Source organism: Lytechinus variegatus, chromosome 8 (assembly GCF_018143015.1).
Source record: "Lytechinus variegatus isolate NC3 chromosome 8, Lvar_3.0, whole genome shotgun sequence".
NCBI lineage: Eukaryota > Metazoa > Echinodermata > Echinoidea > Temnopleuroida > Toxopneustidae > Lytechinus > Lytechinus variegatus.
Genome location: NC_054747.1, coordinates 7,818,046 through 7,845,891, shown reverse-complemented (window position 1 = coordinate 7,845,891; position 27,846 = coordinate 7,818,046). Strand labels below are relative to the sequence as shown.

Below are 27,846 nucleotides of genomic sequence, written 5' to 3'. Positions count from 1 at the left end.
TTTAATGATGATTACACTCATCTATTAAGATGAGAATATGCAAAACTTGTGTTATATTCCTTTTATAATAGTTACATTTGTGTAGTACTTATAATTTGTTTCTAAGCACTTTGCATTGTAATTATTTTTACCCCGTCATCGGATCCTGGCAGGCCCACACTTAATGTATGCACTCTCTCCACTCCTTTGGGACCATTCCTTTAAGAGTTCCAGTCAAATTTCCTAAATCAAAAAGACTTCTGTAGTCCTATTAAAATTGACTTAGGCAAAGTTACCTGAATGTATCTGTTTCCATATTACCCATTTTCTCCAGATGTTGATGAGTGTGCCACGCCCACCCAGGGAGGCTGCCAGCACAACTGTCGGAACACCCTTGGTAGCTATGTATGTTCCTGTGAGGAAGGTTACCTGCTTCATGTGGACCAGAGGCAGTGCACCCCAGGACCTGATTGTACCACCTGCGATAATTGCCCCAGGGGCGAGAGACTCAACCATGAGACTGGCTTGTGCCAAGGTAAGCTTGATATTAAAATGATTAAGGCATTTGTTATCGGGATTCACAAATGATTTGAGTGTACCTCAGGGATAGGGTTTACCCCCTTTAATAGTTAGATGTACCCAAGGGCTGAGAGACTCCAGTGTTAGACATATTTGTATATTGCAAGTTAAATTTCAAAGAGGGATAATGATCTGATTGTCAAAAGAATTGATTGATTTGAGTGATCATCAGGCTTATATTGCATCACTGTTGATGATTGCCCCTGATTTTAGAGACTTAAGCAAAAGAGGGACCTGTTCAAAGGTCATTTTGTTCATCAGTTTGTTCAATCGAAGACAGGATCTCAGATGGTTCTGCTTTTCCCCGGAGGTTGATTTTACCATCTGTAATGATGACTTGGGAGCATGATATTTTAACGTAATTACAAGTGTATAGAGCAATGTTTTGCCATTACATGAAGATTAAACTTGAACTGTTGCCACATTTTCATCATTTCTGTAGATCTGAATGAGTGCAACGTGGCCAACGCAGGAACCACCATGCCCTGCCGAGACCCCCGCTGCCCCGACGGACCAGAGCCCAAGTGCAGCCATTCCTGCGTCAACACCCCAGGGGGCTACTACTGCACCTGTCCTCCAGGTTACACTCTTAGCCCTGATGGACACACTTGCTTTGAAGGTAGGATAGGGGCCAGGTCCTCTTCAGGGGCTACACCCCTTACTTGCTTGCATGCTTGCCGCAGTCCCTGGACTAGCACTTCATTGTCTGTTTCTTAGGATCTGATTGCATCTTGGTAGACTTATTGTGGGAAGGTCGACCTTTCATTAAAAACATCTTGAAAATTTATGCAACAAGCCAAAAGAGAAACCTTCTGTACTATTAGTCTATGGTTGCCAGTCTCATCAATAGTCTCATACCACAGTCACACTTGCAAAGCTGACTCCTGGCTGATCAAACCTATTATGATATTACCAGTGATATACAATGGTGTGGTATGTAGTATGTTTCACTGGTGTGACTGTAGTGTTGTAGAGACTTCTTGTTAAAGAAAATCATTCTAATTTAGACCTCAATAAGGCTGTCCCTAAATACAAAGTATCTAAAAAGAAAAAAGAGTAAAAAAATAAAAGCCAACCAAACTAATACACTGGTTAATGTTGAACATCCCACTGTATTTTCATTGATAAACTGGATAAGATAATTAGATATCATATAGGCATAAGTGTATTTATGTATATGTATAGTGTAGATAGGTATGCATATTTAACCTATATATTAGTGATATATCAATTTCAATTGTTGTCTGTTATAAAAGGTAGCCGCATTTTTTTGTCCATTCCTGAAAAGTATTGAATCCACAGTTTTATCATTTCGGATTAATGGGAATGGAATGTCACTAGTACAGCAGAATTTATTTTCAAGCTAAGATTAAAACTAATGCCCAACTTTCTCAATCGTTGCATACAATGCGATGTACTTTTGAAGCGATGAAAAAATTGCTTGTAGTCATAATCTGTTTTGAAATTCCAATAGATCTTTATTAATTGCCCATTTGATCTCAATATGGGAATATGTAGTTTCTGATTTTGAATAAGGACTAGAATTTCATGTAGAGTATTTTCTTTTGATGAAATAAGTAAGAATTTTGGTAAAAAAAGATGTCAGATGTAGAGAATTCATCTATTAAAAAGAAAGACACTTTTTGGTTCCTGTTAAATGACAGATGAAAAAATGTTTGAGAATGTTAAAGAGAGTACAATGTCAATTTATCTAAAATCAGTGTAATTCTTCACTATTCTTAGAATAATATTTTTAGAAGAAAGTGTAATTTATTGTTGAAGTAATTCTGTTTACTTACACCATTTTGATTATTTAAAAAACCTACCAATTCTTCTATTTTTTTTCCTCTGAGCTCATTGATCCATCCTATATTGGATTTTAAAAATATATTATTTTGGAAGAAATATAAACAGTCATGCATGAAAGGACGATGAATATGAATTTTCTTCAATTTCTTTTCAATCTTGGTTATTTGTACAACATGGCTCTTTTGTTTTTCAAAACTAAATTACTCATCTGTTGTCAAAAATAGAAGAATAAATCAAGTTTTCATTTTTTTACCATTTATTTCTAGCCATTTTACTTTTCATAGTATTAATCTTTTTTATATGGAACACTTAAAATGTACATGTATCATCACATTGTCTATAAACAAACTTTATATTGAACTATTGTGTAATTTTGGCCTATTTCTTTAATGGTAATTTTCTTTTAGGTACAAACTTATTTCGGTTTAGTTCATGTTATATTTAGTTTTACACTTTGATATTTAAGTATTTGTGGGTGGTTTCATTGCTTATTTTGAAATTTTCACAGTCATGTTGCTTTGCTGTAATAGTGTGTTGGTCATTTTCAAATCATCTTTTTCATTGCCATGAGAACTTCATTATCATCATCTTAATATGCTCATTCATGACCTGTCTTCATTATTGACAGCTTTGTTTCATTTTCATATTGTTAAATCAATTTCATAGCATCATACAACACTCCTGTGTCATTTTCATAATGATCATTATTTTGTTTTTCATCAAATGTGGAAATCTTTCTTGTCAAGTGCATATTTCTATGTTTGAAATCCCTTTATTATAAAATTTTGTGGGAATTGGATTATTATTTGCTAATGCCAGATTTTTTTAAAAGAAACAAATATCGCTGTAACTTTGGGGATCAGCTAATTGAATTGTACCTTTGATTCGGATGACAGGCATTAATTTGCTTCATTGGGAAAAGATTTCCGTTGGGATAGGGGCATGATATCTTGACTAATGAGATGAGGAAAATAAAATACATCGCAATTTTGTTACATCCCATTATCATTAAAAGCTTTAGTACTAAAGCTGATAGAGGATACGTGTTACTGGGGCAAAAAAGATGTAGGTATCAAATTTCCCAAGAAAGATTTTCAATGATATTTTCAATAATCTTTGATTGAAATAGACACTTGATTGGAAGATTGTTTGGATATTTACATTCTTTATCGCTCTTCATTTTAACATGCTTTTATCCATTCGCACCATTTCTCATCACTGTGTATACTCATGAGCTGTTCATACTGTTCCAGCCAGTTTGCATGTTTACAGTTTGATTGTCTGAACGCATCATATCCCAGTACCCAGATCCCCTATGTGTAGCCCAGGTTGTGTGAACGGGGGCACCTGCCGCTATGCTCCACATTGCACCGGCATGCCAGCTTGTCCCACAGCATGTGCCTGTCTCTGGGGCTTCTTTGGCCCTGCTTGTGAATATGGTGAGCACCCTCCGTTTTTGTCATTCGTTCTAAGCAGCAGTGATGGGGCTGAGACAGTATTAGATACGATAGAGATTGAGACCTAGGAGGTGTTTCACAAAGATTTAAGTATGATTTAGAGTAGCACTTAAAGGAGAATGAAACCATTGGAACAAGATAGCTTGTGTGAAAACAGAAAAATCAAAGAAACAGATCAACAAAAGTTTGAGAAAAATCGGACAAATAATGAGAAAGTTATGAGCATTTGAATATTGCGATCACTAATGCTATGGAGATAGCAAATTGGCAATGCGACAAAGATGTGTGATGTCACTTGTGAACAACTCTCCCAATTACTTTAGTATATATTTCACTTGAATTGCCTCTTTTATCACATCTATCCATAGATCATGTGTTCTTTCTACATGAGGGCATGTAATAAATATTTTTTTAGATTACATCATGGATAGAGAGTTTGTATCATCATAAGAAAAAGCAAAAAGAGACATTTTGAGGGTACTTTATAGTCCACCAAAGGGAAAGTTGTTCATCAGTGACATCACACATCCTTGTCGCATTGCCAATGGGAGGATCTCCATAGCATTAGTGATTGCAATATTCAAATGCTCATAACTTTCTCATTATTTGTCCGATTTTTCTCAAACTTTCTTTATTCTTATTCTTTTATTTTTCTGTTTCTACACAAGCCTATTTGTTCCAAAGGTTTCATTCCCCTTAAATGCCAACGAGTACATGATGTGCAACAGATCAATATGCAGTAGTGTACGTTCTCTTGGCATGATCTGAGCAACGTGGTCATGCCTTTTATACTGCGTGGAACTAGTCATTTAAGTGTGACTTGTAAGTCATACTTAAATCTTTGTGAAACACCCCTGGACAATAACACCTATGGGGCATTGCAACAAACTTGGGATCATTGGATGGTTATTTTTGGAATCAAAATCAATTGAATGTCTTTCAGTTAGTGGTAAATTTGTAATTGATTACTGATCCGCTTTTTGCAACAAGGAATATATTCTGGTTTGCTTCAGTTGAAAACTGATCTATCCGTCGCAATATTGCAACAGAATATTTGCAATTGATTGCAAACATTTTCTTGTAACCCCCCTAAGTTTTGAGACTGATATCAAGACACACAATTGCTGTCTTGAGATACTCAACCTGCTAAAGAGTGTGTTGATATTTTTTCTAATTAAAAGAGTAAAATTGTTTAAAATAAAATCAGATAAATTAATATATGTTTTTTTTATCTCTTGTTGATTAATCAGTTGAATCTAATTGGCTGATATTATCTCTGTGTACTACTTAATCACATATCAATCCATCTGATTAGGAATAGCCTCTTGAGACAATATGTATGTATTTGGAAAGCTGAACCTTTACTTCAAATTCTTTCCATTTATGTATATTGTGTATTTATTATCATATTAGTGCATTTTTAATGTCAAGTAATTCTTTGATATCAATGTGTTTCTTCAAATTTCTGGAACTTAATAAAAGAAATTAAAGAATTACAGGATAATTATTTTCTTACAGAATACCTATCTGTAGGAAATATTACATTTTTAAAAGCATAACTCGAACTTGAAGAATAAAAAATAAGAGAAATCTTGCTGTAAAGAGAATGTTCACATCGAGAAGATATTGCTCTGATTTTATTAGGAAATGAGAACATGATGTCTCTGAAACCATAGTTTTAATGGTTTCTTCCAATAACTCGAACTTTGAAAATAAAATTTTAGGATTGTACAAAGATACTGTCTTCATTCAAACCATATATTTCTGTTTAAACTGGAAGTTGGAGAATAAATTCAAGAATTTGCAGTAAAGATGTTTTACAGATCCCTCTGTTCTAAATAGGAAATGATAAAAGGGCATCTTTCAAAACATGATTTCAATGTTTTCTACAAATAACTGTAACATGGAGAAAACTCATAAAATGCTACTGTAGGAATACTCTTCTATAGAAACTTTAACACGTATCTGTTTAAAAAAGGGAAATGGGAATAGGGCATCTTTAATACCACGAGGGCTTGGATATGGTGCTAGGTGCTCCCTAGAGAAGCAACCTCATCTCTAAAATAAAAGGAGAATGCAGGAAGCATTCATCAATAGATTCCATCTTTTCTCTTGTCTGTCCACGAGTGAAATAAGTTCCAGGTTGCTATGGCAACCACATCCAATGCACAATTTATGGATATCGTGAAATTGACTTGGGGAGGAAAGGGAAGACATTTTGACAGTAGGAAAACATGGATGATTTGATAGATTGTGACTTTGGTTCTGTCATTCCTGAGTGTTTCAGGAAGTGTGTGTCATTATCTAAGTGGATGAGTTAGGTTCAAACAAGATTCTATAATGCTACATTATAACATGTGCTGATAGAAGTGAGGGGTTATGTTAAATGGGGATGTCCACCCAGATGACTTTTTTCAAAGAAGAAAAATTAGAGAACATAATGTAATTTACTTAGCCTTAAAGAAATAGATAGAGCTGTAAAATGAAGAGCAAGGTTTTGTTAGTGATATTATGGACAATAAGATTTATATTACATGATAAACCATAAACATTAACATGTATCAAGAAAATTGCATTTCTTAATATAAAGAGCATTAAAATCCATTGAAACAATATACAATATTGATGAATTGAGAGGTATAAAAACTATTAAAGAATGACAGGTAAAGATTTTATAAAGTTTAATTTGTGATGTCACAGGTAAGTTGTAATGAAATTCTAATTCTATGAAGTCGGTTTTTAATATTTCAGGATAATGTGTTTCTTTCAAAAAAGTGTTCATAGACTATTACTATATGTATTATTGAAATATTACCTGCCAAGGTACAATCACTTTCAAATTTTGCAGTGAAAACTGCACAGGTTTTGTTGCATCCTTGTAGGTATGGAGGCTCTTGTGTGGAGGGCAACTCCTGTCATCTTTACAAATATAAACTTGACTCAATAGGAAGTACAATCCGTGTTCTATGACTGGTAACACTAAGCCTAGTAATTGATCATAAGACTAAATTATATGATTGATTGCATTTGTTATTATGTATGATAAATCATAAAAATCAATTTGACTATATATCGCACAATTTTGTGTAACGGGCAGAGGTGTGTGTATGTGTAAATGTTTGAAGTAAAATGAATTGATTTTGTTGTTTATATTTGCATGTTCAAGCCCTCAGGTTTGCCAGGCACCCTCTTTTTACAGAGGTTCTTTTATGAAGAATATGCACATGTCAATTTGAATTCAATGATTAATATCAATATTGTTATCTGGGAGGTGTTTAACAAAGATTTAAGTGTGACTTAAAATTGTACATTTACATACTTCACCTCATTGGTTAGATCATGAGCAGAACTCTGCATGTTACTGCTTATTAATCATTTAGATTCTGTGTTAAATAACATGCATCTGTTGGCACTTAAGCATGACATTTAGTCAGACTTAACTGTTTGTGAAATTCCCCCTGGTGTGTATGTATTTGCAGGTGAAAACCCACAAGTCTGTCAACCACCCTGTCTAAATGGAGGCTCTTGTGTGGAGGGAAGGTGTGTTTGTCAACCAGGTCTAACAGGAAGAACATGTGCCACTGGTAAAAATAACAATCGATCGATCAATCAATCAATCCATCCATCAATCAATCAGTCAATGAATCAGTCAATCAATCAATCAATAAATGAATGAATAAATGAATGAATGAATAAATGAATGAATGAATCAATCAGTCAATGAATCAAACCGAATTCATCCATCCATCCAGTCAGTTAGTCAGTCAATTTAATTTTCCAATCAATCTATTGTATATGATAGATTATGAATTAATCTATTCATTTCTGATTCCACCCATCCATGCATGCATCAATCAATCAATCAATCAATCCATCCAACTATCCATCCATCCAGTCACTCAGCCAATCAATTCATTCATCATTCGTTACTTACAATCAATCAATCAATCAATCAGTCAAAATCCATCCATCCAGTCAGTTAATACAATTTTCCAATCAATTAATTGTATATGATGGATTATAAATTAATCGGTCAATCTATTCATTACTGATACCAGAAATCATTTTCAAGGAAACTCAAAGAATTTTGAAATGAGCATATTTGTGTCTTCTGAGTCTATGTAGTCTGTGGAAGCTAACACAATTATATTTGAATTATTTACGGAAATGAGTGAAACAAGTAGTGCTCCAAGATCTAGTGAAATTGTATCCATCAGGTATTCTGGATCGAATATTAATTTACTTCAGATAAATATGATGTTGTGTCAGACGTTTAGAAGTGTGGGTGAAAAGTTTATAATGTGTAAATAATTTATGTCGTATAGAAGTGCTTGGGATACTATGACGTAATCTTCCCATTCCTTTGATAAAACTTTATGATAAATTGTATTGGTTGGTATTTCATATTTGGTCAAAAGCTTTCTCCTCCTTTACTTCTTCAGCAGCCCTTAACTGTATTTGTCTCTGTATACTTTCTTTATCAGATATCAATGAGTGTCTGCAACGAGACCTTTGCCAGTATCAATGCAGAAACACCTTCGGCAGCTACGCCTGTATCTGCCCTGCCGGTTCTAGTCTGAATGCTGACGGTGTCACCTGCAGTAGTAAGGCAATCCCTCACCATTTCATTTTTTTGTATTTATTGATAACCGATTGTTGATTAGTATTATTCTTGTAATGAAATTTGGGAAATCATTTGTTTGTTGTTCCTACATATTCTCCATTTTTTATCTTTTTTTATTCTCACCTTCCTTTCTCTTCCTATTTTTGGCCGTTATTTTTTACTCTTTTCATTTTATCTCTCTTGTGATTATTTGTTTTAATTCTGTCCGTTTACAAACTTTTTCTTCTCTGTCTTAATAATAATAATACATGTGACTTATAAAGCACCAACTCCACCCTGTAGAGTGCTCAAGGTGCATTCATTTTCTTCTCCATCTCTGCTTCCTCTTCACATCTTCATGGTCTTCTTCTTCTTCTCCTTTTTCCTATTCTTATGCTTCCGGTTCTTCATTTTATTCTGCTTGTTTTTAGTGATGAATCTTGCCGATGTCTCTCAAATCTACAAATTTTTCAATGAATATTTCAAGAAATACCATGTTTACACCTTGCATCAGGTTTTATATCCCACTGTTAGTAGGCATTGGTGGTTTCTCAAGAGTGTATGACCAAGGTGTTATACATTGGATTTAATCCTGTCTCTTTCTGAGAAGTGTGATGTAGGATCATACACCATTTAGTTTGGAATGTGTTGGTTGCTTCCAAAGAATATGAACAGAAGTGTTAACCAACAGATTTCAACCTGCCACTTTCTTAGAGGTGGAGTGTTTAAACATGCACTCTCATTGTATTCTGTTTGCAGGTGTTGGATGCTTCCCAGAGTGTATGAACGGAGGTGTATGTAACAATAGCAGGTGTATCTGTCCAAGAGGATACACAGGAGCAACATGTTTCCAAGGTAAGGACTTTGCATGTACAGTATGCACTAGTATTAGACCAATACTGTCACTGCCTGGTAATTTGTATATGTTTTATATCCTATACTGACCAAAGTGCTAATAACTTTTAGGGTTAGGGTTATTTCCCCTACGGCCGCCATATAGCGAGTAATATACGGCCGTTTTATCTTATTTTATTCAAACCACCCATATGTAGCTGGTACAAAAAATGTTAAAGCAGTTGTTTTTTACTCGCTGTATGGCGGCCATAAGGGAAATATGACTGAGATATGAGCGCTTTGGAATTTGTGTAAAAGGTGCGATAGAAGTATGGACTATTTTGATGGAATATTAACAGAGATATCACTGATATTGTGCCCTTTTGAAGATAAAGCACATTCTGTGTAAACTATATTAGAGGGAAAGTTGTATAGCAAAATAAGCCATTCCAGCCAGATGAAAGGTCATTTTTCCATATGCAATAATAATAGGCAGTCCCAAATGTGCTTATCTGTGTTGGCTATTGTCGGTGTGCTGAATTTTTTGCTTAGATGTTATCATTTTACAAAGTTTAGTTTACATAACATTACTATAACTAGGTCTTCAGTGACATGTGACAATTAATTGTGATATTAGACACTATCTGTTAAAATTTTGTTCACTGCAACTACTTTAGTTTAAATTTAAACAAATGTTGTACCATTCCAATGCTTGACCTTCTTCCTTATTATACAGATGTGGATGAGTGTTCTAATCAGAATGGAGGTTGCGAGCACATCTGTAGGAATATACTAGGCAGCTATGTCTGCTTCTGTCCTCTTGGATCAACAGTCAACCCTGATGGACATACGTGCTCAGGTAAAGTGAAACTTTGGTTATATCCCTGCTAGAAAGAGCATAGTGTTCCACAGTGTGGAGCACTGTGTAAAAGTAAGGCAATTAAAAAAAAATTAATTTGAAACAATATCAAATCTTTTAGAAGAATATGTGCATTTAATAGAAACATGTTAATTTGTGGCATTATTGTGACATCACTCCTGCTAGAAATAACAGTGTTCCATAGTATAGAGCACTGAGTAATAGTAAGACAATTAAAAAGATACAATTTGAATCAATATCAAAACTTTGACAACTAATTGTGCATTTCATCAAACTGTGCTCAAGTTGTGCCCTCCTTCATGCTTTTACATCTTATAGAATACGCCTCATTGATAAAAGAGGCTTATCTGGTGTGTCCTATCTCGAGGCAGGTCAATAAGGAAGGGACCACAGTGTGATCAATGTTATTCATTAATCACAGTGCTTTTCTTTGAAAGTGACCACAAACCTCATTTCAGTGCTACAGTTCATATGGGGTCTCACTGAAGGTCTAGTGATTTATCTGTATTCTCCCCTACACTTGGCATTCGGCATAATGAATAATTCTTTGTCTACTCTCACCCATCGTGTGTTGTATGTAGGAAATAGTTGTGGAACTGACAAGGGAAATTTATCCTCTCATGGTAGTGAATATTTGTGGCACATACATGTAAATGTACAGAATCAGCCCCCCCGTCTTCTTAGGCTCCAAATAGCCCAGTCTGGTTGGAGTTAAGACGCACGTAACTGTTTGTGAATCAAACCCTTTGCATTTAAAATTCTTTATTTTGTTTAATTTTTGTTCAGGCGGTCAATGCTTCCCACCGTGTGAGAACAATGGAACCTGTGTCAACAGACGATGTGTGTGTCCACCTGGATACCAAGGTCCAACATGCCAGTATGGTGAGTGTAATGATATAAATAATAACAAATAATAATAATTAACATTTATATAATAATAATAATATTGTAATTATATAGCGCATAATATTGGTATTCTCTATGCGCTTAACAAATGAATTATCTATTACATAAGAGATCAAATTATTAATATGTTTTTCATTAAAAAATAAAATATTATTCTACATTAAACTAAGTATTGTGCTACATTGTAATAAACATTAAATGTACATATATCATTACACGGTATTAATTTGGTACTGAACATATTGAATAAAACTATATTAAACTATATTACGCTACAATAATGAAAAAAGGTTTTGATTGATGTCTTGAAATGAGCTGTTGAAGTGGCTTCATGTAGTTGAGGTGGTAGAGAGTTCCACTTAATACAACAGTGTTCAAGCGCATTGGAAAGAAAAACAAAAGAAAATACAGTGAGAGAGAACAGGATATGGAATTAAGAAGACTACTTAATGAGGCAAGATGTGAGGACTGTTTTGAAAGAATCGACAGTCAGGTGGAGGCATTACGGATGGAGATGGGGAGATTGTTCCAGAGTTTAGGGGCAAGAGCAGAAAAAGCATGATCGCCATAACGGGTAAAAGTGCGGGGTCCTAGAGATAGTCGAAGGTGACCAGGAGAAGAAGATCGGAGACGTTGAGTTGCAGAGGATGAGGGACATATTGGTAATGGTGGTGATTTTTTACCTGATTGCTAAGAAAGCATGAATGCTTAGAGGACCAACTGCTTAAGGTCCTCTGCGATGCACCTGGTAAATAGGATTAATGCCTTACCAAAGGGCACTAACCCACCAAGTGGGAATCGAACCCGAGTCAATGTTATCCGAAGCCCCCGCTCTACCGACTGAGTTATGGCGCCAGGCCTCATTGCAACAAGAGTGTGAGGATGACCTAAGCCCTCCCCCACAGAAATTTTTAAGCTTGCACTAAGCTTGCGGCATGCTAGTAACTAGCATGCGGCTAGCTTAATAAGCGTGTAATATGCGTGCAGAGTCAGAGTTAATACCTTGGTCACATTTGCTCTACGGCGGCCGTACGGCTAGTCGAAAACAGCCGTTATAACATTTTTGTCCAACTATATATAGGTGGTTTGAATTAAAATTAATGAAACGGCTGTTTTTGACTCGCCGTACGGCCCTTTTGCTAGCATGCACTTGCTTATTAAGCGAGCGCCCTGCTAGTCGCATGATGGCGCATGCTAGTTACTAGCATGCAGCGCGCTTAAATTTCTTAAGGGGCGGTAGCAGAATCTTAGTGATTGATCATAAGGCTGATTTCTATGGTTGATTGCATTGGGTTTTGCATATGATCAATCTTAGAAATCAATGCCACAATCAATCATCAAGCTCCATGATACTGGGCCCAGACATCATTCTGCAACGCTGTGTAAACTTCAACAGCTTCATACGTTGATACAGTGCATCCCATCCTGCTATTCTGTGAAAAATTTCCCCAGTTTGCATAGAAATTCCCAACTATTGTGATTCAGGGGAGCATTGTATCAACATTTTTGTCAGACAAGTTTTCAGATCTGACAACTTCCCTTGGAATTTGATTGGCTGAGAAGCACCGTTCCTATAGTAACTGTCGGATAAGATTGGACGTGTCAGAAAGATCGTCCGGCAAGTCCTTTCATGAAACGCTCCCCAGGTCTTTCTTCATTTTTCACAACTGATAATTAATTGTCACTCATTAATTATGGCAATATACATTATTTTGTAGAGGTGTTGTGGCTCAGTGAATAAGTCTCTGGACTGTGAACCACAAGGTCCGGGGTTCAAATCCCACCGCAGCACTATCGTCCTTTGGCAAGGCGTTTATCTACATTTGCCACTCTCGACCCAGGTGTAGTAAATGGGTACCCGGTAGGAAGAATTCCTTGAATGCACGATGCGCCCGATCAGGGTAGCCGTGCTAAAGCCGGGGTAATAGTATGCAGCGCTTAGAAACATTTGTATTAAGCACTATATAAATGTTGCATATTATTATTATTTAAAAAAAATTAGTATAGAATTTTTTTAAAACTCTTATGATTAACCCATTACCCTCTGGAACGAGATTCAAGATTCAAGATTCTTTTATTGGTTAATGTATGCATACAAAGAAATTAGGTTTCCGATGGCTTTAATAATAAGTTAGACACAGAGGCCCGTATTCTGAAGTCGGGTTTAACTTAAACTCAGGTTTAAAGTTGTGGTTTAAGTATGGACAGCCAATTGTTACATAATCACTAACAGTAGAGATGTCATACTTCAGCTCATTCGACTCTCAAATCATTCATAATTGTGTAGGAAGTATAAATAGATGATTGTCTTCACCATCGATGAATCAGGAAAGAGCACAGTAAACATACAACTTAATAAAAATGTTGATACTTTTGGCTTCCCATACTTAAACAACTTTAAACCTGAGTTTAAGTTAAACCCGACTTCAGAATATAGGCCAAAGACAAAAAATACAGAATATCATAACAATAGGTGATCCCTGCACAAATCCTATGGGAATTACAAAAATTGTTAGTCAACAGTTCAAATAACAAGTATATATTCTGAAGTGGTTGCTGTTTTGGTGTGCCTGCTAATCATCGAACATCATTTCAAGTTTCATTACCATTTCTCTCTTAGATGTGAATGAATGCGTCGTAACGGACATGAGTCCTTGCAGTGTTCAATGTGTCAACACCTTTGGCAGCTACCATTGCACATGCCCAGTAGGATACCAGCTAGGTGCTGATGGTCGATCATGTAAGTACAAGGTCATTTTGAAAGTCAATGTGAAGGTTATTAAGAAGTTCATTCAATTTAAAGAAAATGTTTGAAATCAGACACACCTTTGGTAGGTATTGCATATGCCTTACAGGATATCAGCCACAGATGGAAGATCTTGTAAGAACAGTCTTTTGAAAGGTCATTGGGAAGATTATTGAGGTTGATATTGATTCAATTATATTTTATGGAAGTTCAGGCTGTATTTGGTTCGCAAGGTGGTTATGAAAATCAATATCAATTAATTTATATTGAATTGAAACTTTTGATTAATGTCCCTTAGCTTTGAGCTTTTATTAACAAAACAAGTATTATTTTTGAAACCCAAACTCAAATTTAGGGTTCTTTCTGCAACCTGATATGACCTCTGAAATTAATATGAATGAAAATGAATTCACTTCCCTATTTTACCAGGTACTCTACCTTGCGGAAGGGAATGCATGAATGGCGGCACCTGTAATAGAGGGGTGTGCGAATGCGCCCCAGGATTCACAGGGACGGACTGCAGTCGGGGTAAGATACCAGTGATCTCTTCTTAATCTTACGGGTCGTGTGGTCCAGTGGTTAGAGCATTGGACTCATAATCGCAAGGTTGTGAGTTCGAATCCCAACTCTGCCATTGTCTCCACTTTGATAAAAAGGCCCAAGAGTGATATCTGTCGTCTATTACGTCAGCCACTATGACTGATTAACCTAGACGTAAAATGTTTCCAAGGTTATATACCAGCTTGGCGTTTACCAGCAGAAAATGCTGTCCTGTCGAGTTCCTACGGGAGTTACCACAAACAGAAAACAGAAAACAGAAATCTGTGTACTATTGGAACTAGTGGAATTCATACAAACTTCATGGGTATTCCCGAAGTCAGTCATTACTCCTTGCTACTGTTACATTTGTTTAATTCTGGGTGAAGACTGATATTTTGATTTTGCATTTGTATTTTTTTTCTAAAAAAATAGCTAGAAATGAACAGAAAGAGAGAGAGAGAAAAAGAAATATATGTCTGATTATTGAAATGTATTACTGCCTGTTGTTCTGAATAAGATTGAAAGTGTAGTAATTATGAAGAGGTGTTTGTATCTTAGTGTCTTCATCTGCCCTCTCTCCTTCTGTAATATACCAAACAATCTGGATTTGTTCTTATGTAATAATTTGAAGGTAGGGACCTTAAAGGCTTTCTCAGGAAGTTTGATAATGTTGAGGCATTTCTGGTGCGCACCCAGTGAATTAGATTGCTTGCTCATTCTGGAAAATAGAAGTCAGAAAAATCTTTTTGATTCCGGACAATAGATTTCTGCTTCAAATCCGGGCAGTTTCAAGATTTATATCACACTTTACGTTAAGATCAAACATCCAGTCTTATTCATTGATTGCAAGTTAAAGAAATAATAATAATAATAGGCATTTACATAGCGCCATCTATCTAGAAATATTCTGTTCGGAGGGGCATTGTTTATTATTATTATTACCCTGGCTTTAGCTTGAGCTGCCTTTCAGCGCTCAGTGCATTCAAGGAATTAATTCTGCCGGGTACCCATTCACCTCACCTGGGTTGAGTGCAGCACAATGTAGATAAATTTCTTGCTGAAGAAAATTACCCCATGGCTGGATTTTGAACCCAGGACCCTCTGTTTCAAAGTCAGAAGACTAATCCACTGGGCCAGATTAGAATTGCCTTTACCCTTTTGAGATATGAACTGATGCTCTTTGACCAATTCCCTTGTAGATATTGATGAGTGTGCAAGTGGATTGAACCGTTGTCCTGATGCCTGTCAGAACACCTATGGTAGCTACAGATGTTCCTGTCCTCTAGGATTCCAGATCTCAACGGATGGAACAGGATGCATTGGTAAGTTTAAAAAAAAGAACTCTTTAGGATATTCTCTGCTTTCTCATGCATTTGATTTGGACATAGACATAGAGGCCCGTATTCTGAAGTCGGGTTTAAAGTTGTGGTTTAAGTATGGATAGCCAATTGTTACATAACTCACTAAGAGTAGAGATATCATATTTCGGCTCATTCGGCTTTCAAATCATTCGTAATTGTCTAGGAAGTATAAATAGATGATTGTCTTCACCATCGATGAATCAGGAAAGAGCACAGTAAACATAAGAAACATGCTACTTAATAAAAATTTGGACACTTTTGGCTTCCCATAATTTTAGCACAGACTAAGATCATGGTCTAGGTTAAACCTGACTTCAGAAACGGGTCAGAGTGCGGTAAACTTATATTCTAATAATTAAGCATATTGGTTATTTAGACAATATGAGATTGGCTGGTGGCAAGGTTTAAACCAAGAATCTAGAATGTCTTGCTCACTAGAAAGTACATCCTGTTTAAAAAGTTTTGTTGAAACAAAATGCCTAATCAAAGTGTCATCATTATTTTTGTAACATTTCATCATTGGAATATGCAAGTGTTTGCTCATACAAAACTCACTGGATATGATAACTATTATGCTGAACTTATGCCATATAAGTGATGTACAAATGCTGCATAAATGATTCAATAGTGTCATGCAACTGTTTTACCATTACCATGTGAATGATTATCCATTACCGTATAAGTGATATACCATTACAGAAAAAGTCATTTACCATTACCATATAAGTTATTTACATAATATTGCTATTATGCAGATGTTAATGAATGCCTAGCAGAAGGATTACAGTGTGCACACCGATGTACCAACCTACCCGGTAGCTATGCCTGTACCTGCCCCATCGGACAACGCCTTGGACCTGATAGATTCTCTTGTATCGGTAAGCTCAAATCTGATCTTTTCAATAGGATTTTGAATCATAATCTTTTCTGAAGAGTTGAGAATCGCTATGATATTTGATGTCTCTTGATTTTTGCTTTCCTTTTTATCATTTCTGATACAATTTTTTCATCCCAAGATGCTTTCGAACTGCTGAAAATTATTATTCTTTAAATGTTTTTAAGTTCAAGGAAACTATGTCTGCCCTATCACATGAAACTCTTTCATTATAAACAATTTTTTATTTACAAGTACACCCATTGTAAATTACCATAGTAATGGAATTAACAGAATGGATCATGAAATTGAACATGTGTAATGCAGATAGTGATCATCTACGCTCAATTTTAGTTTGTATAAGCGTTCTTTCAATTCAATTAAATTCAAATTCAATTTAATCCAATCCAATTCAATTCAAACAATGCATTCAAATTTATTTCTCATTTGCATAAAAAGACAATACAATCACAGTGATAAAAGGCATATAATACATAGGATCACACAAAATGCAGAGAGTACAAATGTGTGGAATTTAACAAAGGCCAATGTCCTATCAAAGGAAAATCTCAAGCAGTTGTAAACAGAAAAAAAGTCTTATAAACAGAACAAACCTGGGTAAAAATAAAAAAAAACCCCAAAACAGCTTAAGGAACAACTCATGAGTCTATAAGATATTTAAAAATATTTTTGTTTAAAAGTGTTGAGTGAAGGACATGATTTAAGAGCATTAGGTAAACTATTACAGAGAGTGGGTTCAACATAGTTCATGAGAAATTATATTTGAAATTAGGCAAATGAAAGTTGTTAGTTTAGTTACTTCTACTGCACTAACTTTTTATTTTGGCACTAAGCACATGGTGGAATATATAAAGTAAAACATGTGAAGATAATTTCAATCTAATTTGACCTTGTCTGTAACTGTATTTCAAGCTGATTCATTTATAGATAGGGATATATAAGATATTTTGTTATTCTCTTTCAGATGTCCCCTGCATCCCACCATGTGTGAACGGAGGTCAGTGCGTGAGAGGGGCGTGTCAGTGCCCCATCGGTTTCATAGGGGAAGACTGCAGCCAGGGTAAGTTCATATGTGAACACTTTCATTCTGAAAATGATGTTACTGGTTTTAAGTTACTGACAGTTGTTGACTATGAACTTTACAATGTAGGGTAGATATTCCATCATGGCACGTGCGTTTTATGGACACAAATAAATATGTCATTTTCTCTTAATACAATATCATGTTTAGAGTACATTGTGGCATGATTTGTTGTTTTATTTTTGTTTTGTTACTATTATTCATCCTAGATGGTGAGTTCTGAAAATCTTCATGACAATTATGATGGTCTTTTACTGTTCTGATGTGATATTTTTTTCTTGAAAAAAGTCTTATGCTGTCACCTTTTATCATTGTTATGATGCAAAAGATGTTGATTTTTTATGTAATTAATATTCATTGTCCACTAAAATTTAGATCTGAATCAATACTGACAACATTAACATAATGTTACATTACAGTGAAGCACAAAAAGGATTTTGATACTGTAGGCCCTATAGAAGAGTACTATTACCAGAATTATTTTTGTAAATCATTAAAAAAATAATTCAAGAAATCAATCTATACAATTTCTTGCTATGTTTTTTTTTATCCCAGAGAGACCATGTGATGATGTGTGCCGCAATGGAGGATTCTGTTACCAAGGGGCGTGTCAGTGCGGTGCAGGATTCACCGGGGAGTTCTGTCAAACAAGAGGTACATGTACATTCATATTCTATTCATATTAACCCTATGTTCTTCGGCTGTACAACAAACCCATGTTAGAATACTCCCCAGGGAGTGGAGAATAAACAGTTTCAGCAAATGGCTTTTTCTTACGGTGCAGTATTCACAGGAGAGTTCTGTCAAACCAGAGGTTCATTTCACAGTACACAAAAATCTTGTCCTATACAATGAACTCATGTTGGATTGATCCCCAGGGAGCGGAGAATAAACAGTTTAAGCAAATGGCTTTTTCTTACGGTGCAGTATTCACAGGAGAGTTCTGTCAAACCAGAGGTTCATTTCACAGTACACAAAAATCTTGTTCTATACAATGAACTCATGTTGGATTGATCCCCAGGGAGTGGAGAAAACGCATACACCTATCAATTGGCGTTTCAGTGTGATGCAGGATTCACTGGCTAGTTTTGTCGAACAAGAGGCACATGCCTTATACCATTTATATTTATGCAGTATTCTGTGCTACTCTAAACATATGTTGGAATGCTCCACAGGGAGTGGAGGAAATGCAAACATTATTACCAAGAGGCATGTCAGTGTGGCACAGGGTTAACCAGAGAGTTCTGACAAATGAAAGATAACATGTAAATTCATATGCCATTTATTATCACTACTTGAAATAGCTTCTGAATGTATTTCAAAAAGTATATCTCAGCTAGATATTGTTTTGAGAAATGGATTATACTACTACTACTCCAGCTATTTTGCCAGTGTGATTGAGAGTTACATTTTGATATCTACATATTCTTGATAGTGTGTGAGCCGGCCTGTATCAACGGAGGGGTGTGCAATGCAGGGGTGTGTCAATGTCCATCTGGTTTCAGCGGACTCTACTGTCAGGAAAGAGGTAAGAGGTATTCGCTACTAGGGAATAAAAGCAAGCCAGCAGTAACCAATCAACAAAGTTCTATGGCTAGCATCATACTTATTGCAAACACCAATACAGAGATTGCATTTGCAGCAATTGCAGTTCAACCACCTACTTATATAAATAAAAATCTACTTAAAATAAATCCATATATGTTTTTGCATATATGCATATACTGCCTATGTGAGTGATATATTGCATGTATTTCACTGGATTTGCATCTAAACAAATCTCAAATAAATCCTTGTGTGTGTTTAGTAGATGCATATGTGAGTGAAATATATCGCATAACACAGAGAAAAAGAAATTGCACTAAATGTATTATTTTGATGCTTTACCGGGGCCTGTTTCATGGAGACTTGCAACTTATTTTTATCTCTTGTAACTTAGCTGTAATTGCAACTACCATGGAATCCTTGATTGTGATTGGCTGCTGAGCCCTGTTACCATGGTAGTTGCCATAATAGCAATGGGACAATATTTGTAACTCTTTTCTGGAGCAGGCCACTGACTTTCTTATGCTGCAAAATTCTCATATAGAGTTAATTATTTATTGAAGGAGAATGAAACCTTCGGAATAAGTGGGCTTGTGTTGAAAGAGAAAAATCAAAGAATGAGATCAAAGAAAGTTTGCTTGAGAATATTGCAATCACTAATGCTATGGAGATCCTCCCATTGGCAATGCGACAAAGATGTGTGATGTCACATGTGAGCAACTTTCCCTGTGAAGGACTATAAAATAACCAAAAAATGTCTCTTTTTGCTCTTTCCTTATGGTGATACAAACTCTTTATCCATTATGTATTATTTAAAAATCTGTATGACATGCCGTCCTATAGAAAGAATACATGATCTACTGAGAGAAGTGATAAAAAAGGCAGTTTAAGTGACTTATATACAAAAGTAATGGCAAAGTTGTTCACATGTGACATCACACATCTTTGTCGCATTGCCAATTAGAAGATCTACATTTCAATAATGATCTAAACTTCAAATGCTCATAACTTTCTTATTATTTATTCAATTTTTATCAAACTTCTGGTGATATGTTTCTTTGATTATTCTGTTTTCACACAAGCTATCTCATTTCAAAGGTTTCATTTTCCTTTAAGAATGCTTAAATATATTCACTGGGCCCTAATTCATAAAGATTGAGTAAGTCTACTTATTTCCTAATTACATGGGTCTCGGTAAATAACTGGGTGATTACGAGACTTATTAAAGTTTTGTGAATACGGGCCCTGGTGTCTACTCTTTATATTCTCTATGTAATTATGCACTTTCAATATAAAAATATGAAGGAAAATATGTCAATATTTGCATGAGTGATTGATTTTGTATATACAGTGTGTTTGGAGTGCAACTACCAAAGTGCTTCATTTAAACCAAATTCATTTTATTAATCAATTTTAATGATATAATACATTAGATAACAGCAGTGCTTTTTACATATTTTCTAAATGACAATGCCTGCTTCAATTGCTGAAGAGGATTTCCTACGTGTAATATGATTTGACATACCTCTAGAATCATTACATCTTTATGCTTAACTTAATAACTGCAATGTAAAATCTTAAATTAGGGTTGAAATTATAAACTGAAAACAAAGGGTTTGATGAAAGCATGTATATACCAAAAAATATAAATATATTGTGGCTTTAACTTTAGTGCTAAGAAGAATTAGAAATTTTGTAACTTCTCAAAAGATAATGAATTTTGATAAAGCAGTTTCATAAGTGAAATATCAGAAAAATGGGGGTCATACGTACAGAAAAGGTTGATTATTTCATGATATTACACCTGAAGCACTTACATGTATCTAGGCCACATTGCAATAGTTAGCTCATGAAATGCTACCACTCTATACACATCTATGCAACTAACTTGAATTGCCGCATTTATTGCCCACAAAAAACTTTATTTGGGAAAATGAACTTTCTATTTTACAGCATTTTATTTTGAATCATTTGAATGTGGCTGTTATTAATGTATAAAAGCTAGGTTATTACTGCCCATTTTGTCACATTATGAACTGTCATTTCTTTGTCCTAGATTGTGTAGATGGGTCAATATACATGGCAAGTGACGGTATAACTACTAACAAACAATTTATCTGTCCGTGTATTTCAGGGACCTTCCTATCATCGTTTTTCACTGATTTTAAAATCTTGTTAGCTCAAATCGCAGTGCCTTGAGATGTAGAAATTCCTCTTTAGCAAATGACCTGGCTGTATCTTGGAAAGGTTTTTTTTATCGCACTTCAGCCAATAGGCTGAATTGTGTACAACTTACAGGCTTACTAAAGATATCCATAGTGCACAAACTGATTAGAACCATCAAACTTGAAATAATAACAGGAATAGCTCACCAAATACTGCCACTCTATACACACTTGCGCAACTCTAACTACTAACAATGAATTAATCGCATAGTTACTAATGATTATATCTATGCCAGTGTGTGATCCACCCTGTATGCATGATGGTACCTGTATTGCGGGTGTGTGCGTCTGTCAGCCAGGATTTACAGGAAAAGTGTGCCAAGATTTAGGTAAGTCTTCCCCTCCCAGCCCTCTACATTTCTTTCCTTGCTTTCTACCCTTAAAGGGTTGTTTAACTTAATTCTGGATTTGAAACAAATATTTTCCTCTTCCAGCTAATGCTGTAATCATAATTGTCCATCTTAAAGTCAGACAGGAATCACATGACATTTTTGAGCTAGTTTGTTGCTTAATTAATGCGATAATGAGGACTGTAGTCATCAGCATCTATTTCGATTCTTGATTTAACACTATGGGCTGTAAAGGGAAAGTGAAATTAATGAAAATGAAACTAAAAGCTCTGGCCCTTGTTACACAGACTTTAGCGATGGATTATACAATTATAGAGCTGAGGAACTCAAACTCTGCAGCATCCTTTAAGGGCAACCTAAAATCGCATTTGTTCACCAGCAGGTACTAGGTTTGAAGACAGACATTTTCCCTATTTGGAATATACCCTTTCTTGTACTTCTCTTTACTTATATGTTTGCTCTCTTCTAAGCACCTTGAGCATTTAACCAAAATGGAAAAGACGCTATATAAATCATATGTATTATTATTATTAATATAATGTGCTTGATTGAGCATACTGATAAATGTAATCATGCATTAAAATCAACACTGTGACCCAGTGCTTACCTTTATATTACAGACCGTTGTTCTCCATTAAGATTGAAACATCTCTTACCAAGTAGAATATAGCAGATGGTAGCTGTGATATCAGCCCCATTTAATTTGTATTGTAGAATCATCTGTCTGAATGATAATCCAAGCTATGTATATTATCTATGACAAATTATCTATGCCTAGATTATTGTTATTAAGACATTGCACAGTGCATCATTAATCATATCTTATTCTCATGAAATGCTTTGCTTTGCTGCTTCCATTGTTTAGAAAATTGCAGTGAAATACACATGAATACGCATATGGATTCCATGATATTTGTCTTTGCTTACATACTGACAATGCCTTTTCTTGCCACATAGCTTTAATGACATCGTAAGTATAGGCTTATATTCAGTCATTGATTTTTTAATGGATAATAATGATTTCTTTTTTTCTTTGGTTGTCAATAGACTTGTGAGTTTGTTTCATATTTTTTCTAGAGAGTTTCATGATATTTCTCAGGATACCCTTGTAATATGTGTTGTCTTTTCAAAATGCCCTTTTATTTTACTTTTAACAGTGAACTACATTAATCGAGAAAAGTACTACAAAATAACTCTAATTTTTGGGGATTGTACTTTAGTTAGCAGATAAAATGATAAAATTTCAATGTAGTTATGAAAACTGCAATCGGCTTTTTTTTTCTTACAGGTATAGAATCAATGATTGACAAAATGTATAGCTGCAGACAATTTCCACTTTCTTAAATAAATATTACTTGTAAAGCTTAATTCTTACTGCTTAGGATATTCTGACCCCGCTTCCATGAAGAAATGACTCCCATAAACAAGGGTGCAAGGCCCCTGAACGTCAATCTCAATTTCCTTTGAATTTTTCAACTACTCAGTACACTCAAATGCAGCATCTTAAACATTTGCTTAATATGTCTTTACCTGCGACTAACATGTGGGTAACATGCTTTTCAACTGCTTAAAAGGCACATTACCAACGTTCTGCATCAGATGTTTTAGGCAACTGGTCAATTGTCTGTGCCTCATCTATGAGCAGGAGACCCGCAATAAAGTTGCTCTGCGCCAATTCATTACATCTATCACAATTCCCCAGAATATTCTCTATGGCCTGAGATACACATGCGTTGGGTTTGAAGCTGCTTCCAATGCCAGCTTTCAAGTCAGCCTCAAGCCTGCAATATGGGTGGTGTAACACATACACCAGGGTTAGACTGAAACCTCATTGAGATTCTTTATCCACGTCACCTATTCAGGTGACACGTGTGCCTGTCTTTTCATGTCAACATTTTCTATTGTTTATTAGCAATAACTATTCGCTATTTCTAGTTCAGTGGTTAAGCCGTCTTGGGGGTAATGTAATTGTGGGGCTCACATCGCCTTTTAGGTAGACTCAGTCCAGTCCGGTAATAAAAAATTATTATGAGCTGATACACATATGTCAAGCCGCTTCCAGGGCAGGCCTCAGTCCATATTCAATGTATGTGTATGTTTGGCCTTAGATGGAATGTTAAGATTGGTAATGAAACGCCGCTTGCTAGGTTTCCTGCGGGGAAAGACATGTCTCCAACCTTTGACAAGGTGTTTTTGATAGTGGAAATCCCATTCACCGTCCTTTTGTCCCCAATATTTTGTAGCTCTTAGCTTTTTTATGGTGCCTAACTTGTTTGTCCACTATCCTTTGTATATGAAATAATGCTTCATGATTGTTTGTTTTGCTATTGTATTACATCTGTCTATCTGTCTGTCTTAGCTTGTCTTCCATGTGCACATGGGGGAACCTGTGTAGATGGGTCATGCTTTTGCTTTGCTGGCTTTACTGGGCCTTATTGTGAAGAGCCAGGTAATACTAAAAAAGAGAAATAATAAACATATAATGGAAGCTCATCTTCATCAAACTCCATTGATCTTGAAGAAAGTAATCAGCAATAGCATCATACACACACTTTCAAGCAGTTATCTATACTACAAACTATATTTACGACCATAACATGTGCTCGTTGGATTAACATCATGCATGCTTCTTGAACTTGGCTTTGATATTTGTCTCTGTAATGCTAAGATAATTTTTCTTTACTGACACTATATACACTATATTTCATATCTGATAGAGAAAAAATAAATGTGTTTTTAGTAATGTAATTACTTGTCAGATTTATGTTATATCTTTTTTGTTGCATATGTCATGTTTATGTCTATTTCTGTGTTCCACTATTTGTTGGTTTTTAATTTCATAGTTTCTATGCATTTGCAGAATGTAAAATATTTTTTGATTACTTCACTCTAATATATTCCACTCTAATTTATTTTTTTAGAATCTATTTTAATGTGACTTCATTAATTTAGCATTTTCTTTTCTCATTCAACCAAGTTCTTTAGAGACACTACTTAAATATTAATGTATTATTTAAACATTTTCTCATCTATATGTTCTCTTATCAGATATTATTATTGGTGAATTTCATTGAGAAGTCTGAGCGATTTTCTTATCATTGTACATTTAACTTTTTTTATATGGACCATTTTATATAGCTGTTCTTGAGTTCTGCATGTTGTAACTATGCACAACTGGTTACCCTTGTTCTATGTTATTGTATCCTTGTACAGGGGCCCATTGCAGAAAGAGTTGCAATCAATCACAACCCTAAAAATCAGGCGCAACTTGATTTTCAACCAATCAACAGCGTGCATTTGGGACTTGCGATTGATTTTTTGACTTGCGTTTGATTTTTAGACTTACCTTTAAACGCAACTCTTTCTGCAACGGACCCCTGATGACCTAGCACCCAGAACATGTTTTGATGTTCTGGGGTTCGTAACACAAAGGTTAGCAATTAATCGTACACTTCATTTTCACGATTGATTGTACATTGCAGTCAATGCAATCAATCGTAAAAATGTCTAAGATGATTGCTAATCCTTGTTGTTACAGGCCCCTGGTCCTGCCTAAAGTCCTGCATACCTTAATGTATAGCTTAATGGAACACCTACCTGATAATCAATTCTTCAACGTAATGTTTCATACCAAATTAAAATTGTTTTAATATATTCACTGTACAAAATAAAAAACCTGTACTCTCATTACCTTATAATCATTAATTTTTATTGGAATTTTCTCAAATAGGATTGGTGCCAGTCTGTTAACTGACTTTTGACCTGTGCAAGGCCATTTTGACCCCCAGTTTTTGGTGAAAATGCTACCAAAGTGTAAAAATACATTCCATAACTTGTTATAATATAAATCATGTCAATATTTGATATAAGACTAAATGCTTAATCTTTGCAATTTACATAAAGATAGTGGTCGAGGTAAAAAAATCTTGTGTCTGATGAGTTAATCTTATTTATACGTCCATGTATATTTGTTGAAAAACATCATAATTTGTTATTAAAATTCAATATGATCATCTTGAATGCCTAACTATTACAGTTTGTTGAATGGGAAGTGTGTGATGTCTATGACCTTCGACCTTTAACCTTTGGATGTATTTGTATTGTAGATTGCATCCGACCCTGCCAGAATGGAGGAACATGTAACTTTGGAGCATGTGTGTGTCCCACTGGATATGAGGGTATAGCATGTGAATTAGAAAGTGAGTGTAAAACTAATACCAATACCATTTTAATAGCACTTTGTATTGCAGGAGTTGCATTACCTGTATAGGGTATCGAAGTTGGCAACAGTTCCCACGTGCAATTGTAGTCCAAACTTAAACCAGACTTTAAAATGTCAGTACTATGAGAATACCATCAAATATGTTTTATGGTTCATCATTGAGGAAATAAAAATGATTCTGCAGATTTTGATCGACATTTTTTTTTGCGGCATAAGAGAAGGCAGTCAGCGGCACAGATAATGAATGACCATGTATTTCATTGGTAATTATGGTGTATAATTAGTTGCTGTAGTCGGCACTTTAATGAATTTAAAATAATTAATATTTTACACAGCAGCTGTCACTTTGTATTTAGTTTGCACTTAAAGTGATTACTTTTATTTGTCTGCTCTCATAATTTAGCTTGCAACCCCCCTTGTCTGAATGGAGGAACCTGTTTCCAAGGCAACTGTGTTTGTCCACTCCACTACTCTGGACTCCAGTGTGAAAGCAGAGGTCAGTTCCATTTTTTTTGTAATGAAAACCTTGATTTCTGAGTCACTTTTAGTATCGATGCACAGTTTTGCTTTACTGCCTTGAACAGGAAAACAACATGGTACAGGTGTATTGTTTTATTTGTTGTTACTTCTATGAACGTTTGTTGTCTCACCTGCGAAGCAAAGTGAGACTATAGGCGCCGCTTTTCCGACGGCGGCGGCGTCAACATCAAATCTTAACCTGAGGTTAAGTTTTTGATATGACGTCATAACTTAGAAAGTATATGGACCTAGTTAATAAAACTTGGCCATAAGGTTAATCAAGTATTACTGAACATCCTATTAGAGTTTCATGTCACATGACCAAGGTCAAAGGTCATTTAGGGTCAATGAACTTTGGCTGAATTGGGGATATCTGTTGAATTCCCATCATAACTTTGAAAGTTTATGGATCTGATTCATGAAACTTGGACATAATAGTAATCAAGCATCACTGAACATTTTGTGCAAGTTTTAGGTCTCATGATTAAGGTCAAAGGTCATTTAGGGTCAATGAACTTTGGCCGAATCGGGGATATCTGTTGAATTACCATCATAACTTTGAAAGTTTATTGGTCTAGTTCATTAAACTTGGACATTAGAGTAATCAAGTATCACTGAACATCCTGTGCTTGTTTCAGGTCACATGACCAAGGCCAAAGGTCAATGAACTTTGGCCGAATTGGGTGTATCTGTTGAATTACCATCATAACTTTGAAAGTTTATGGATCTGATTCATGAAACTTGTACATAAGAGTAATCAAGTATCACTGAACATCCTGTGTGAGTTTCAGGTCACATGATCAAAGTCAAAGGTCATGTAAGGTCAATGAACTTTGGCCGTGTTGGGGTTTTTTGTTGAATAACCATCATATCTCTGTAAGTTTATTGGTCTAGTTCATAAAAAGTGGACATAAGAGTAACCATGTATCACTGAACATCTTGTGCGAGTTAGAGTAGTATTCAAAGTCAGCACTGCTGCTATATTGAACCACGTGATGCAGGTGAGACGGCCAGAGGCATTCCACTTGTTTCTTTCTTCATGTATGTTGAATTACACTCAAGTCCATGTACTTTATACATGTTTGCATGTATTACGTGATGTGTCAGAAGATGGTAATACCTGAGCATTTTTAGAGTTTATGTTGATATGAAGATTATTATGTTTCTCATTTGTCCAATATTTTACCTTTATCTTTGCTGAATTATTGTTATTTGATGAATCTGTCTCTTTGTTTTAATTCTAAACAGCTTTAGATTTCACAATGTTGCCTATGATTCAGAATCTTTGCCCCTTTAATGCTGTGTTCTCCTTATT

General features: G+C 35.3%; 1 protein-coding gene across 1 annotated transcript in view; it reads left to right on the top strand.

The window, feature by feature from the left end:
- The window catches only part of LOC121420612 (fibrillin-3-like), a 161,275-nt gene that overhangs the window by 99,857 nt on the left and 33,572 nt on the right, over positions 1–27,846 (top strand). The window contains exons 16-33 of the mRNA XM_041615274.1: positions 314–514; positions 1,001–1,177; positions 3,669–3,806; positions 7,304–7,408; positions 8,309–8,428; positions 9,187–9,282; positions 9,998–10,120; positions 10,928–11,023; positions 13,668–13,787; positions 14,223–14,321; positions 15,533–15,655; positions 16,450–16,572; positions 17,554–17,649; positions 18,226–18,324; positions 19,106–19,198; positions 21,677–21,769; positions 25,897–25,989; positions 26,416–26,508. Coding sequence (XP_041471208.1) covers positions 314–514; positions 1,001–1,177; positions 3,669–3,806; positions 7,304–7,408; positions 8,309–8,428; positions 9,187–9,282; positions 9,998–10,120; positions 10,928–11,023; positions 13,668–13,787; positions 14,223–14,321; positions 15,533–15,655; positions 16,450–16,572; positions 17,554–17,649; positions 18,226–18,324; positions 19,106–19,198; positions 21,677–21,769; positions 25,897–25,989; positions 26,416–26,508 — 2,088 coding nt within the window. The remainder of the gene's footprint in view (positions 1–313; positions 515–1,000; positions 1,178–3,668; positions 3,807–7,303; positions 7,409–8,308; positions 8,429–9,186; positions 9,283–9,997; positions 10,121–10,927; positions 11,024–13,667; positions 13,788–14,222; positions 14,322–15,532; positions 15,656–16,449; positions 16,573–17,553; positions 17,650–18,225; positions 18,325–19,105; positions 19,199–21,676; positions 21,770–25,896; positions 25,990–26,415; positions 26,509–27,846) is intronic.